This window comes from Onychostruthus taczanowskii, unplaced genomic scaffold (genome assembly GCF_017590055.1).
Source record: "Onychostruthus taczanowskii isolate IOZ18803 unplaced genomic scaffold, ASM1759005v1 scaffold51, whole genome shotgun sequence".
Taxonomy (NCBI): Eukaryota; Metazoa; Chordata; class Aves; order Passeriformes; family Passeridae; genus Onychostruthus; species Onychostruthus taczanowskii.
Window position 1 is genome coordinate 1,681,647 of NW_024502680.1, and position 13,674 is coordinate 1,695,320.

Below are 13,674 nucleotides of genomic sequence, written 5' to 3' on the forward strand. Positions count from 1 at the left end.
TCCTTTGAGGAATCTCTACTATCAAAGGGTCAGCTTCTGTAACTGCCAGATTTCAGAGGATTGGTAGGAAATTAATTTAAATTGAACTATTCAGTAGATTCAGAATAAGAGAGAAGAGAATGCTTCCCTCATGAGTGAAAGCCAACATACTCCTGTAGGAAAATTAACTAATAATCCCTTAGCTTGCTTATGTATAGCTGAACTCTGCTACCAGCAAAATGCTCCTAATAGAAAACATACTCCAAAAGGGAGAGAATATTTAAAAGAAGGCAAAATCAGAGGTTATTTGCTGTCTTGTCTGATTTTGTTCAATAAGATAGAGGCAGTGGCAATGAGCCATGAGCCCTGACTTGCATTTTATCATATGGGCTCCCACTCAGCTTTGGAGCACTGGAAATTAATGTTTTACAGCAATACTCTGGTAGCAAGTGACAGCCACCCCAAGGAGAGGATTCTGTGTTTCCAGAGTGAACTCTGGTTGATGCTTGGACAGCATAAAATCACAGATGATACTGATGGGTTTATTTTCCTGTGGGTGATGGAGTGATGCAAGGACATCTCTGACCCTGAGCAAGTGGGAGCTCCTGGTGAACATGCAGATCTGAAAACTCCAACCTGATTTCCCCATAATTCAGTGTTTGTCCCTTCCCTCGTTTCACTTCAAACTTGGCAGCTGGAACCTGAATTGGAGCAAACTCCAGTCCTGCTTTGAAGGGTGTTTGTGGCACTTGTGGGGCACAGCAGGGCTGGAACTGGGGCTGGGGATGTCATTTGGCAGAGGGGTTGTGCAGAGCTGGGCTGGGGACAAATCCAGGGACAAAAACCTGCAGGCAAATGTGTCAGGGTTTTAATAATAACAGCACAAAGCCCATCACTGGGAAAATCTTGTACTATAAAACACTAATCTTCCCATTACAAAATCAAAGAAAATTACTGTTCTGGACTAGTGAAAAGGTCTCCTGCTTTAGAGAGATAAGATTCTCTTGGTATCCAGAAGGGCATGACATTTTTTCCCATGTTTGATTATATCAAATATATTAAATATGACCTCAGTGTTTAAGGTTACTCAAGCTGTAAGAGTTCAAGAAGATTCTGGATGAGAATTTTTCCATTTATTTTGGTAAGCCTCTGTAGTAATTGTAAATAGTCATTCCTTTTAAATAACAAATAGTAAGAGGTCAAAAAATGTGTATATATATGATTCTGCTTTTCATTACCAAGAAAAATTCACAGCAGAAAAAATGTAGCTGTGGCTAGAAAAACAGATATTTAAGAGGGATCATTGCTGTGTAAGAAAAAAGCTTTAATATGAATAAAAATGTTGGAATTGTGAACATGATTGATAATTTAGAAGGTAACGAGGTAGAGGGAATACCAGTTTTTAGCTGTAGATATTCACTGTTAGAAGACAGAGCTTAAATTTCGTGGCAGAGAGAAGAGGAATGACATCAGGGTCCTGCCATTAATGAGGGATGATTTTCTGTCAGTTTGTAACTTGAGATTGGCAGACTTATTTTAAGTTTACAAATCCAAGAAATGGGCTCATTCTTTATGTTGATTCCTGATTATTCCTAGTCCTACACCTTGAAATTAGGATAAGAAAAACTAATTTAAAATTAAATTTAAATAAATTTAATGTTTAAATGAATTAATTTTTGAATTAATTAATTAATTTGACATTCCAGTCCCCATTTCTAGGTGCACTGATTTTCCTGTGGGCGGTGGTTGATTCAGGAGCTCTGGGTTAAACTGGCAGTGCAGTTGTGTGGTGCCCTTAGGATGGGAGGGAATCTCTGTGGCCCTCACTGTTAACACACAGGGAACTTGCAGCACTAGATTGCAGATGTTGCAGTTCCAGAAAACACCTTTTTGGGTTTTTTAGGGCTTGCCTCAAGCTTTTCAATTTACACAGCACTATCTTATTTTTTATAAACAGCCCATTTGGAAGTTGAGGTGGTTTTTCATACATGAGTGTTCTCATTTGTGCTACCAGCTTTGTGACTGCTCAAATTAGCTGGTAAAATTCAGGCTTTTCTGTTGTTTTATTTTGCAGAAAGATACACATGTTGGAGAGATGTGAAAACTAGTCAACATTAAAAAAAATTAAAAGTCAGATTTCTGTTTAACTCATTCAGAATCTGAAACAAATATGCCAAACCCAGGGATAATCCCCCAGGAGAGGCTGCAGGGACAGCTGGGGGAGCTGGGCTGAGAGGAAAGGCACCGAAAGGCCTGTGTCACAAAAGAAGTGTGGTTTGCCCTTTTATTTAACAACCTTATTCTTAGTGGAGTAGAACTGGTTAAAATTTTCCCCTGAGAAAATTTTTTCCTTCAAATATGTGTGGTTTTGTTTGATATGCAGGAAACTGTTACTACTGCTTAAAAAGAAAGCCCTGAAGCATAGGTTTGCATGGGAAATACTGAAACCTGGGCAATCTAGAGTCATTTCTGTAGCTCCAAAAATTCAAATCAAAACAAAGTTGGTGTTTTCAGTTGATGCTTAAACTGTTGATTCACAACAGAAATGATGATTTCAGTACCTTTGAATCTTTTTTCAGGACAAACAAGAAACTTGGGAGTTCTCCATCGGTCATGTATATGAGAACCACATTGCTTTTGCAAACCACTCTGATTTTAGTTGGTAAAACTGTCTCAAATGCATAGTGACAAGATTTGAGGTGTATGTAATTTGAAGACATGAACTTTAGTGACATGGTGAAATCTGAGATGGATGTTGCAGAGACCTTTGCTGGGAATTGGGGTCTGTGTGCTGCAGGGGACCTGGGCAGCCTGGGGTGCAGGGTAGAAAGCATCCTGTGCAGGAATGTGCTCCAGCTGTGTTATACCCTCTGTCCAGCTCTAAAGGGTTCAAAAGGCTTTTTTGTTTCATATTTTCATTTGCATAGAGTTTTTTTTTTTCCTTTTCATAATTTTAGAAGGGACCGAAACGGACTATTTGATTTCCCAAAGTTGCATTTTAAAGCAGTACTGTGCTAGTCCCTGGTGAGACCAGACCAGTGCACACAGTGCCTGGTGTTGAGTGAGGCAGCTGGCTCCCACCCTGCTGCTAGACATGTGTCAGGATTAATCCAGTATGTTCCCATTCAACTGCTGCAGTTTTAGGTTCTTCACAGCATATTATACTGCTCTGGGCTGGAACTCAAACAACTAAAGCTGACAGCAACTGTCATGCCTACAGAGCTTCCAGTTTTCCAGGTTGTTTTTTCAGAGGAGGATGTCTTAGCTTCACATAGTTGTGGTTCTCCTGGAGGAAATGGGCTGAGGCAGAGAAAATTGTCCTGTGCTGGTGCTGACATTTGTGTGATAGTGGTGCAAGGGGACAGAAAAGTTACCTGAAGTCACCTGAGGGTGAAGCACTCAGCAGACTCATGAGGGTTCTAGGGCTGCAGGAAAGGGCACAGAGCAGTAAGAATCCACCTCACCCTGGGTGGCTACTGTGGGAGCTTGAGGAAGCAGTACCAAACCCGGGGCTGTGTGGGATAAGGGGTTCTGTGTGATTCAGGTCATTGGGGTACCATGCCCAGAGCAGGATTCCCTTCGTGGTCTCTTCATGTTTGCTTGTGGATTTAAGTGTGGTTAAAACATGACAGGGTAAATCCACATTTGTGGATTAGAAAGGGAAGGGACTTGTCTTCCTCTTGTCACTTAAAGCTGTTACAGCAAGTAAATGTGTCAGGATACACAAGCAGTGTCAGATCCACAGTGCAGAAAGGATAAACACAAGCCTGCTTTCTCCTGGACTGATACTAAATCCCTAGGAGTCTTCAGGAGGGGCATTGAGGACTGAGTGATGTTACATGGCCTGGTTAAAGGCTGGAAGAATTGGTTATCTGCTGATTACAAGCCCTTCAAACTCTGGATAGACTCTGCTCTTTAGGCATGAGGCAGATGTTTCACCAAAATCCATGTACCTTTAAGCTCCAGGTGTAGCATTCACATTCTCTGAAAAAATCCCTTCACCCAGGATTTTCTCCTGGGAAGCTGAGAAGCCTCAGAGAAAAGGGAAACAATTCGTCTCTCATTTGCTTCTCCTGTGCTGTGCTCATGTGGAATGTGTTTGGAGATTGTTTACCCACAGGTGATTGTTCCATTGCATTCTGCTGTGAGTTGTTTTCACTCTTTGGCCAATCAGGGCCAGGCTGTGTCAGGGCTCTGGAGAGAGTCACCAGTTTTCATTATTACCTTTTTAGCATTCAGTGAGTGTCCTTTCTGTATTCTTTAGTATAGTTTAGTATTCTTTAATATAATACAGATAATGAAATAATAAATTAGCCTTCCGAGAACATGGAGTCAGATTCATCATTCCTTCCTTCACTATTGCACCCTGCAAATACAATATCCAGGTACGTTTCTAAATCAAAGCTTAGTTTGCCAGTACTTCATCAGTCACTACCTTCAGCCTTTCCAGGTGTGTTGTAGTCCAGGTAGCCACTGGGGAATCCATGACTGCTGCCTTTCTGGTGTTCTGTGCCCTGCCTTTGAATTTGGTCCTTCTTTTGCCAGGCATTTGTTCCCTGCTTGAAAGAAGAGCACTTTCACAATGTCTCGTGCAGTGAACACTGACTGCAGGAGCAGGCAGACTTTTGTGGGGTTGGAGATCCTTTTTTTTTCACTCATCCTGTTTCATTTTCCCTTCCTTTCTTACAGGTGGATAAAGTGTGTGGACAGCCCAAACAGCAAGAAGGGAACCTGTCATCAGCCAGTATTGTGCCAGTGAAGGAGGTGACTGGAACCCAGACTTTTGTGATGGCTCACACCAGCCTGAACAATAGAAGAAGGTAACGCTAGGCTGCAGTTGCTTTGAAACAAACCCTCAGCCTCATAATTTGTGCTGTTGGTTCTTGGCACTGTTCAAGGCAAAGCCGCAGCTCTGTCACCTCCTCTGTGTGCTCTCCAGCCACTGCCACCACTGGCAGTCACACAGGTGACTCTGTTCTACCACACTGTGTGTCTCTCTAAAAAAGGCCAGGCTTGGTATCATTACTTAACACCAAGGTGTTCATTATTTCCAGAATCTCTGTGTGAAAATGGTGAAAGCTTTTCCTTGACAAAGTCTGAGGAAACTGATTTCCACAGCTGAATCTAAAGTACTAAAAATGTAACTGCCCAGGTCTGTAAGGGCATGAGCTTACCCAGGGGCAGATGGAGGAACGGGTGAAAAGGAAAAATTCATTGCCCTGACACCAAGTCAGTCCCTGATTGCCCTGGACTGGGCAGAAGTGATAAAATTATTTGGAATCTCCTTGATTGGTTACATAACAAAGAGCTGAAGGAGTTTTTTAGGCTTCTGGTGTGCATCTTGGCTCCTGTTCTTCAGCTGTGTCCCATCTGAGACACCTACAGCTGAGTACTGCTGCTGGCCTGGACAGGAGTGTCCCTGCTCCCACATCTCCTGGGATCTTCTGTCACTTCACCTTGTGTAGCTCCTGAATTGCCTTTCTGTACTTTCTAGGAAGGATTCCTTTTTGCAATCCCACTCACAATACACGAGTAGATGTCAGAGCAAGCTGCCATAAACACCCAGTGCCTGTTTCTGGCTGCACCTTGTCCTGTGTAAGAGCAGAGTTAATCTGGAACAAGCCCCATCAGTGGGGTTGTGCTGGGCTTATCTCTGTCCAAAAGCAGCATTAAACTGCCCAGGCAGTCTGTGTGTATCCCTGTTGGATAAGTGGATGACTGGAGCAATGTTAAAATTGTAAATTGTTAAAACTGCCTCAGCCTGGGTTTTGGCATTTCAGTTGTGAACATGAGATTTTGACACATTTCTGGTTTAATTCTCAGCTTGCATGAATGGAACAAACACTGTTTTAAAAGATAAAAGTAATAACAACAAGCAAGGTGTTCTGAGTGATAGTGATAATTTTTTATTCTTTTGTAATTGAAAGGCAAACCATAACAGTTTGTGCTAGTGCTTGGAGTTAATCAGTTTTTACCATGCAAATCAGAAAAAAGGAGCATTACAGAAATTAAATTAATGACTTCAGCAACAAAAATCCAAAGAACAGTTGTAGTACAATTATTGAAAGAGATTTTTAACAGCACAGAGCCCTGGGCCATCTTCTGTGTAACTCACTGACTTGGCTGGGGCTTAACACTGGCAGCCCAAAAGCCAGAATTGCCAACCTGTCAACAGGTGATCTCTTTAAAAGTTGTAGATTTGTGTCTTCAGTGGCCTAAAAGCTGCTCTTTCTCACCTTGATGATCTGCTTGCTCCCCTTCCCAACCATCTAGAATTATTTGGATATTGATCTTTTAAAATGTAAGGCTTGTAGATGGAAAAGAAAATAAACTAATGTGCTCTAAATTAGACAGTTTGCTAGAATTGGTCTGCACACTGAAAATTAATTTATCCAAAAAATCTAAACTAAGTCCCTGCTTATAAAATTAGCATGAAAAATTACTGAATTACAGTGTTGATAGGTATTGTGGAGAGCCTGTGCACCAAAAATGAATGATGGAAATATGCCATAAATAGTAATTAGTGGAAAATCTGAAGCTGTTCTCCACAACTTCCTATAAAGCACATTGCCTGAAGCTTGTACTTCTGCTTCTTGGAAACAATTGTGAAACCATAGAGTGAAAGACACAGTGGTTGGCTGCATCACTGTGTTGTTCATGCTCCATCATTTAATCACATCTGATATCAATAAAAAATCAATTTAAGGTAATAAAAATCTGTAATACATGGGTTAAATAATTTCTGCAGTGGGTTGTGTAAAATGCACTTAGAGTGACAGAAAATTGCTACAGAGGAACCAGATGATGAGAGTAATTACATGAATCTTTCGTGAAGCCCCTCCTTGTGGTGATTTTGAGAGAGGGAGAGCAATAATGTCAGCTGCTGTCTGTTCAGGTGCCAGGTCACCCCAGCCCTGCTGAGTCTGTCTGTAGGTCTGGGTGATGGACATCCTTCCAAACAATCCTGGGGAGGATGGAACATGACTCCAGCCTTTTAGGGTAAGGAGGAAAAAGAGAAGGAATGAGCCAACACTGCCCAAGTAAACAGAAAAGCTGTGGCTCGTTCCTTTATGTGTCAGAGCATTCCTGAGCTCAGAGAGAAGAACCTCTGTGGCTGTTGGCACATCTGGAGGAGAAACCACAACCAAGTGGCCTCTCCTGTCTAGTGTACAACCTGCTCAGAGGTGCCCTTGGTGTTGCCCCAGAGGTGCTGAGTCTCTGCTGGGCCATGTGAAAAATCAGGCTCCTTTTCCAAGGAGCTGGAGAGCCTCTGGTTTCAGCTGTGGAGCAGAGCCAGGGCTGCTGGTGCAGGACAAGTGTTCAGTGCTGTCCCTTGTCCTGACCTGGTTCTTCAGGGAGAGGAGTTTGGGGTTTGGCTGCAGCCAGCCCTCCTCACCCTTCACTGTTCTGCAGAGCCAGATCTGCAGGGTCTGCACAGAGCAACTGGATCCTCTTCTGCAGTAGTTGAACCCTTTTCTTCTCCTCTTACTCTCATGAGTTCCTGGGAGATTTCCCATCTCTCTTGATTTTACTCTGCATTCCATTCCTGCATATTTTTTGTTATGCATCACTTAAGTGTCAGGGACAATAATGAAAGAAGCTGAAACTTGAATAAATGTTGCATGATTTTGCAAGAAACCATTTCCTATGATTAAACTGGAAAGCATAAAATTGATTATTATTTTTTTTTACCATTACACAATCGTTGTTGGGGATTAACTGCAACTGGCAGCGTTGCTGCTGTAGTCATTTTTTTAATGTGGAGATTACTATAACATGTAATAGAGATGACAAGAAAATTGAAACCAGATGATGATCCAGGGAATGGAAATGGCATGTACAGAATCTCAGTAAATTGGAATGTTATTGCTGAGTTCAGCACAAAGAGCTGTTCTGGTCAGGGTCTGGTCTCCCAGCAAAGTTGAATACCTGCCTTTAGCATCTCTGCTCCATGGAACATTTCAAACCACTCAACACTGACTGCTTACAGAGCTGAATATAAAACATGTTTAACAAAGAACTGCAACATACTAGGTCCCTGACTGGAGAAAGAAGGCTTTGAAATTACATTTTGTTGGGATTTCTTTATGCCATGAATTTACAGATCTTTTATATATCTTAAAATCAACCATGTAGGAATTCCTTTGGGAATGTTTGAAGTTAATGATATCTATTTCATTTAAAATAAACTATCTGTTGGGTCAGACATCACATGATTTTATTAACATTTGAGTAATAAAGTGCTAGTACAAACCAGATTATTAATGTCAGATGCACATGAACCACTGGCCAGGGCTGAAGTTTCAGCTGATCCAGGTTTTCCCTGTTACAAATTTTCATTTGGTTTTTTGGGTGGCTGTGTTGGAATTCCTGCAGACAGGTGCCACTCCCTGCTGGCCAGAGCAGGTCCCTGCTGTCCTGTGGCCACTGCCAGAGCTGTGATGGCAGAGCTGCATCCTCTGCAGCATGTCCTCAGGCTGCTCTCTCCAGTCAAAACACTGAATCATCACCAGGGTTATTTCCACCGTTCTTCCTCTGAGGTAGCCTGAAAAGCTGTATCTCCAGTTTTGCAGAGTTGGGTGTTTTTTCCAGTGGTGCAATCCCAGAACAGCAAAAAATACCTGTATTTATACTATTTATTAACAGGCAGTAAATTGCTCATTGTACCAGAACATGAATGCTACTGGTTTGTATGCCCCTTGCTGTGGTTCTCATCCTAAACTGTTTGCCATTGTTTTCTTGTACAGCCTCGTATATTTACAGTCCTTCCATTTGGTATCAGTTATGCTGAATTTAAGTACCACTAAATTTATTTTCAGCTTTCTGCTGCGTGCACTGCATTTGTAATTCTGCTCTTACTTGAAAATGATTGAGACAAATAGTCTCAGTTGTACTTTTTTCCAGAATTGAATTGACATTTTCGATTGCATGTATACTTGGCAAAAATCTCATGATAATTTTCCTTCTTATTTATTTTCTTATATTGTCCTATGCATGTGCTTGATGACCTTTCTTTCAAATAATTTTTGCTTTTCTCTTTTGTTTTTCTTTTCTTTTCCTCATTTGCCTGAATTCCTGCTTCTCCCCTGCTCCCCAACCTCTCCTGATTGATGCTTATTCTCCCTGGCCTATTCCAGTTCTCTGCCTCTGAAAGCTTCAAAGAATGACAAATCAAGAAGTTTGAAAAAAATCTCTCGGTAAGAATGAAAACAAGGTGACATCCTTTGTTGTCTCTACACCTAGCTCACCTCCAGCTGCAATCTAGGAGCTGGAACACTTTTGATTGCTGCTTTCACATTGTGGGACACTGGGAAACTGCATTTTCTCCCCTAGTGTGTTTAGTTTTATAGTGATGAAAAGTAAATATTTTCACTCAGTAAGACTGGAGTTGGGACAGAGAACTCTGCACTTGCTCAGATACTGCTTTGAAATGTCAGAGCCCCACTCTGCTGAGAAGGCAAAGGAGTTCAGACCTCTAGGGCTGAGCTGAGTCAGGCAAGCTTTAGGCTCTTACAAGGGTGCTGGTTTCCTCTTTCAAAGACTCTGATTTAGAACCTGTAAAATCTTTGGCATCTGTGTTTCCTTTTGGAACTGATCCTCTTAGGTTGTTCTGGCTGGGCTTGGCTTTACTCTAGAAATACTCAGAGTTCATGTTTGTAAGTTGGTACTCAAGAGGTAGAAATGCTGATTACCTCTTTGTAAGCCCCCAAATTCCTGCTTTTTTCTTTGCTTTAAATCCCAGCTTTCCTGCTGTATTAGGCTGAGTTAGTTTCTTATCATGTGGTGACTGATTTATCTAGAGCAGGATTTCATCACAGAAGGTAAATGGGGTGGTTAAACACTTTTGAGAAAGTATAAAGAAGGTATAAAGATAGCTGTGGGGAGAGATGGCAGGGATAGATATTTCCCAGTGGGCCTGGATGTTGTTTGAAGCACCTGCTCCTGCTAAGGAGTGATGAATCCTGACTGGTTTGTGCTGAGCTCCATCCAGCTCCAGTGCCTGCCAGGCTGAAACACTGCAACCAGAACGGGTCCTGTGGGCTCCCCAGGAGCTCTGAGACAGGCACAGAGCTCAGTGACGGCTCCAGCTCAGGCTGTGTCCTGAATCTTGTTCTCCAGATCTGTAACACACCAAACAGGGGCTTCTAAAGCAGTGCAGCAGGGTAATTCCTCATTCTGAAATCCTCTCACTTGGGTGCTGAATTAACACTTGATATTTTAGCGGGTTTTTTTATTATTTAAATTTTTAAATACAATTTTAGTTGGATTTTTTTATGGCTACCTCAGCCAGGTATATATTATAAGTATAATGAGATTATAAAAGAGGCAGCAGTTTGCCCTCAAGGCATGTTTCCATACACAGTCATCAGAAATACACTGTCTGTACTGGCCATGCCTTTTATGATGATGTTTTCTCAGTGTTTTTTAATCTGTTTATAAAGGTGTGGCCTTTTTCAGATTTGGTGAGAGACACGTTACCACCACGTGTTAGAAGCACCCTTTAGGTGTGTAATTATGTGTATTGACACCAGACTAAGTAAAACTGCATGATCTATAAGGAGTAAAAATACACTAGAAGTAGAAATGAATTCAAATTACTCATTTTCCAAAGCCTTGATGTGATGGAGGGCTGGGCTGCAGGGGGTTTAACTGAGTGCTGAGTTTGCTGTTGTGTTGTTAAATGTGCTCTTCCTGCCTTGCAGAGAGTTCATCAGTTACATGAAGCGCTCCCGAACCTTTTATGCCTCCATAGCAGAAAGGCTTTGTGATGGAGACTTGGTGATGAGAGACAGCTCAACCTGCTGGAATGGAGAGGATGTTGTGGAAAGGTAAAGTTCTAAGTAAAAAATTGCTGGCATGGTGTAGTGGTTTTGGTTCACCAATTAGAGATTTCACCAATTTTAGATTTCCCAGCCAATGCACCAATGAGTGTGGTGGGCTCAGTGCTGGCCAGTCACTTCCTGCTGGGATTCAGGATTAGGAGAAAGGCAAAGCAGGCTTAAAACTTTAAAAGGATATAAAGAAAATTTAATTAACAGTAACTAAAAGGAAGAAAAAAAGTAGTAAGAATCAAAACAAACCCTTCAGAACACTTCTCTTCCCCCCACAACTTCCCTAAATTCCTCCCATGCAAAACGAGGACAAATGGTGAAAAGAGGTCTCTTCACATCCTTCTGATGGTTCAGCAGCATTCTAAGACACTGTGGTAGGTGCTCTGCAGGGTGAAAAGACTTTCCAGTTTCCCAGCTAATTTTTTCCCCCTCTGTATTTTATCAGTGTCTTTCCTGTCCCCCTTCAGACTCTAAACTGGAATATACACTTGCATTTCCACGAGCTAAACTTGTTACTGTCATTTCTTTTACTCTCTATAACATGAGGCTACATCACCCTGAGGAGAAAAGAGATGTTTAGAACAAAAATCTATCTTTACTATCACTGTCAAAGTATACATCAGTTTTTGCAGTGAGAGCTGCTTGGAAGTGTGCCAGTGAATGTTCTGCAAAAATTTCTTATTGTCAAAACAGAGAAGTTCCATGGGATTGTGTTGGCTTTCATTGATGTTTCTTTTTGAAGTGGATTTTGTGGTCTGTAACAATTAGAAAAGATAAAGTTCTAGTGTTCTGTTTTCTTGCTTTAAAGCAATTTTCATGGTCGCAAGTTGGTTTGTAGGAACTTACTGAAAAATTCCAACATGGAGCAAAGATGTGACACTTCCTGTCTGTCCCATTCATGGGGGTTCTGACTCCCACATAGCTCTGCTGAGTTTTCTCATGTGTAAATAACTTCAGCTTAATTGCATTCGAGCTCTTTGGAGATAAATGCTTGTCTAACGCATCCAAAAATAGCTTTAATATTTCAACATATTAAAATTCATTGTAGGGCATATATTTTAATATTTTGGCAATAAAACAATATTCCAAATATTGATGTATAGTGATTGCAATACAGGTTGAAGTTTTTACTGCAAAAGTAATGGAGAGGAAACAGGAAGAATATCAGTATTTCTCATCAATATTTCCATATCAGAATCTCTTTTGCTTGTGGCGTGTTGCTGGATGCACAGTTGACTTTTAGAACAAACAGCTTTCTTGCCAAAAGAAAAACAAGAAAAGCCAAACAAACCAAATATTTTCTGTATCGGTTTCCTGGGGGAGGAAAAAAAAAAGTTACTTTTAGTTTTTATCTTACTTTGTTTTAAAAAAGCCCAAACCACTCAAATTGCTGATACACATTTTAGAAAGGCATGAAGGGAAAAAAAGCTGTTGTTACTTTGCCAGTTTGTAACTTTCCCAGAACTGGAGACACATGAAAAAGTTTCAAGTTTGAAAGGGATGGGAAGCTGGGAAAAGTAGCAGAGAAAGGACTAACAAGATCCCTCATATGTTGAATTACAAAGGAAAAAATGAAGGCAAAAGGAAATCTAAACAGCCTATCCCCAAAGATGACAGCACCAAAAACCCCAACCCCACCACCAAACCTAGATATGTGTCTGTAGTTAACATATTAAATGGGCAAAATAGAACACAAAAAGGTTAAATTCATGTGTTTCATCAGACAGCTATAGATAGCTAGCTAAATAATATTAAATATAATAATATATGAATATATTCTCCCCCAGTATTGATTGTCTTAAGAGGAGGGGACTTTCTGGGCAGCCTGCAGTGCCACACAGCAGCACACAGACATCTCCTGCCTGCTGGCACATTCTGCTCCTTTCATCACCTGTTTGTTTTATAGGCTGGGCTTGGCACAGCTGGGCTTGGCACAGCCCTCCCCACGTGGCACATGAATCTGTCCTGGTGCTGCCTGAAGATGAATTCCTCTCTGCTCTTCCTCCCCTCCCAGGGCATTAAATATCAGCAGTAGTGAGCAGCTCTGAACTCCAAACAGAGCCTTTTTATTGACTGTGGGTCAGCAAATGGATCACCCCCGTGGGTCTGCTGAACACGAGTTTTGGGTTACTGGGACTGTGGAGCTGGCACTGCTGCAGTTCCTGTTCCTCCACCCTCCTTGCATTTCATACTGCTGGGAGCTGAGCATTATTTATTTATTTATTATTTATTCTCTGTGCTAGCTGGCATGCCAGCTCTTCAGGAAAAACTAAATCGAGCTTTAAAAACAATTTGACACTCAAATGCAGCTTGAAACAATATGAAGTTACTACTCAGAAATGAGTAATAATTCATGCAATTGGTAGAGAGAGCACTTGAGGTCTGATCAACAGGATTGGAGCTGTACCTTTTAATTTTAGTTTAGTTCTTTGGGTTGGGTTTTGTCGTGTTTAAATCAAAGTGTTTGCAGGAAAAAGGAGTTTGAGCTGCCAGTTAATTACACCATAAAAAGAGATTCCCACTGGTTTGAGACTCTGCCTCTGGCCTGCTCTTCAGAGAACAGGAAGAGATGGCTTTGTTAGGAATCCTCCAGTGTCAGTTCAGGACAAAATTAGAAATACTTGCACTGGGAGTACTTTCTTTCTCTTAATTGCTCTTTTGACCATCTTGTTCCTGAAGCAAGACTTCATGTAAGAAATCACCATGCACTAATGAAATGTCTCAGCTTAATGATTGTTGGGCTGTAGCCATTTCTAACTTGGATCCAACACAGAATTGTTGGATCAGAAGATCAAACTTTGATTTATTTGGAGCGAAGAAAGAAAAACCTTTCTGAAAATCACTCTAGGCAGTTCTGTGTTTG

At 41.3% G+C, this 13,674-nt stretch overlaps 1 protein-coding gene across 2 annotated transcripts in view; it reads left to right on the forward strand.

The window, feature by feature from the left end:
• LOC121342182 (glypican-5-like) overlaps positions 1-13,674 on the forward strand; it is a 346,855-nt gene that overhangs the window by 112,227 nt on the left and 220,954 nt on the right. The window contains exons 4-6 of one of the 2 annotated variants that reach the window (XM_041416405.1): positions 4,669-4,799; positions 9,117-9,176; positions 10,683-10,808. In XM_041416405.1, coding sequence (XP_041272339.1) covers positions 4,669-4,799; positions 9,117-9,176; positions 10,683-10,808 — 317 coding nt within the window. The remainder of the gene's footprint in view (positions 1-4,668; positions 4,800-9,116; positions 9,177-10,682; positions 10,809-13,674) is intronic. The other variant, XM_041416406.1, reaches the window with a different exon arrangement.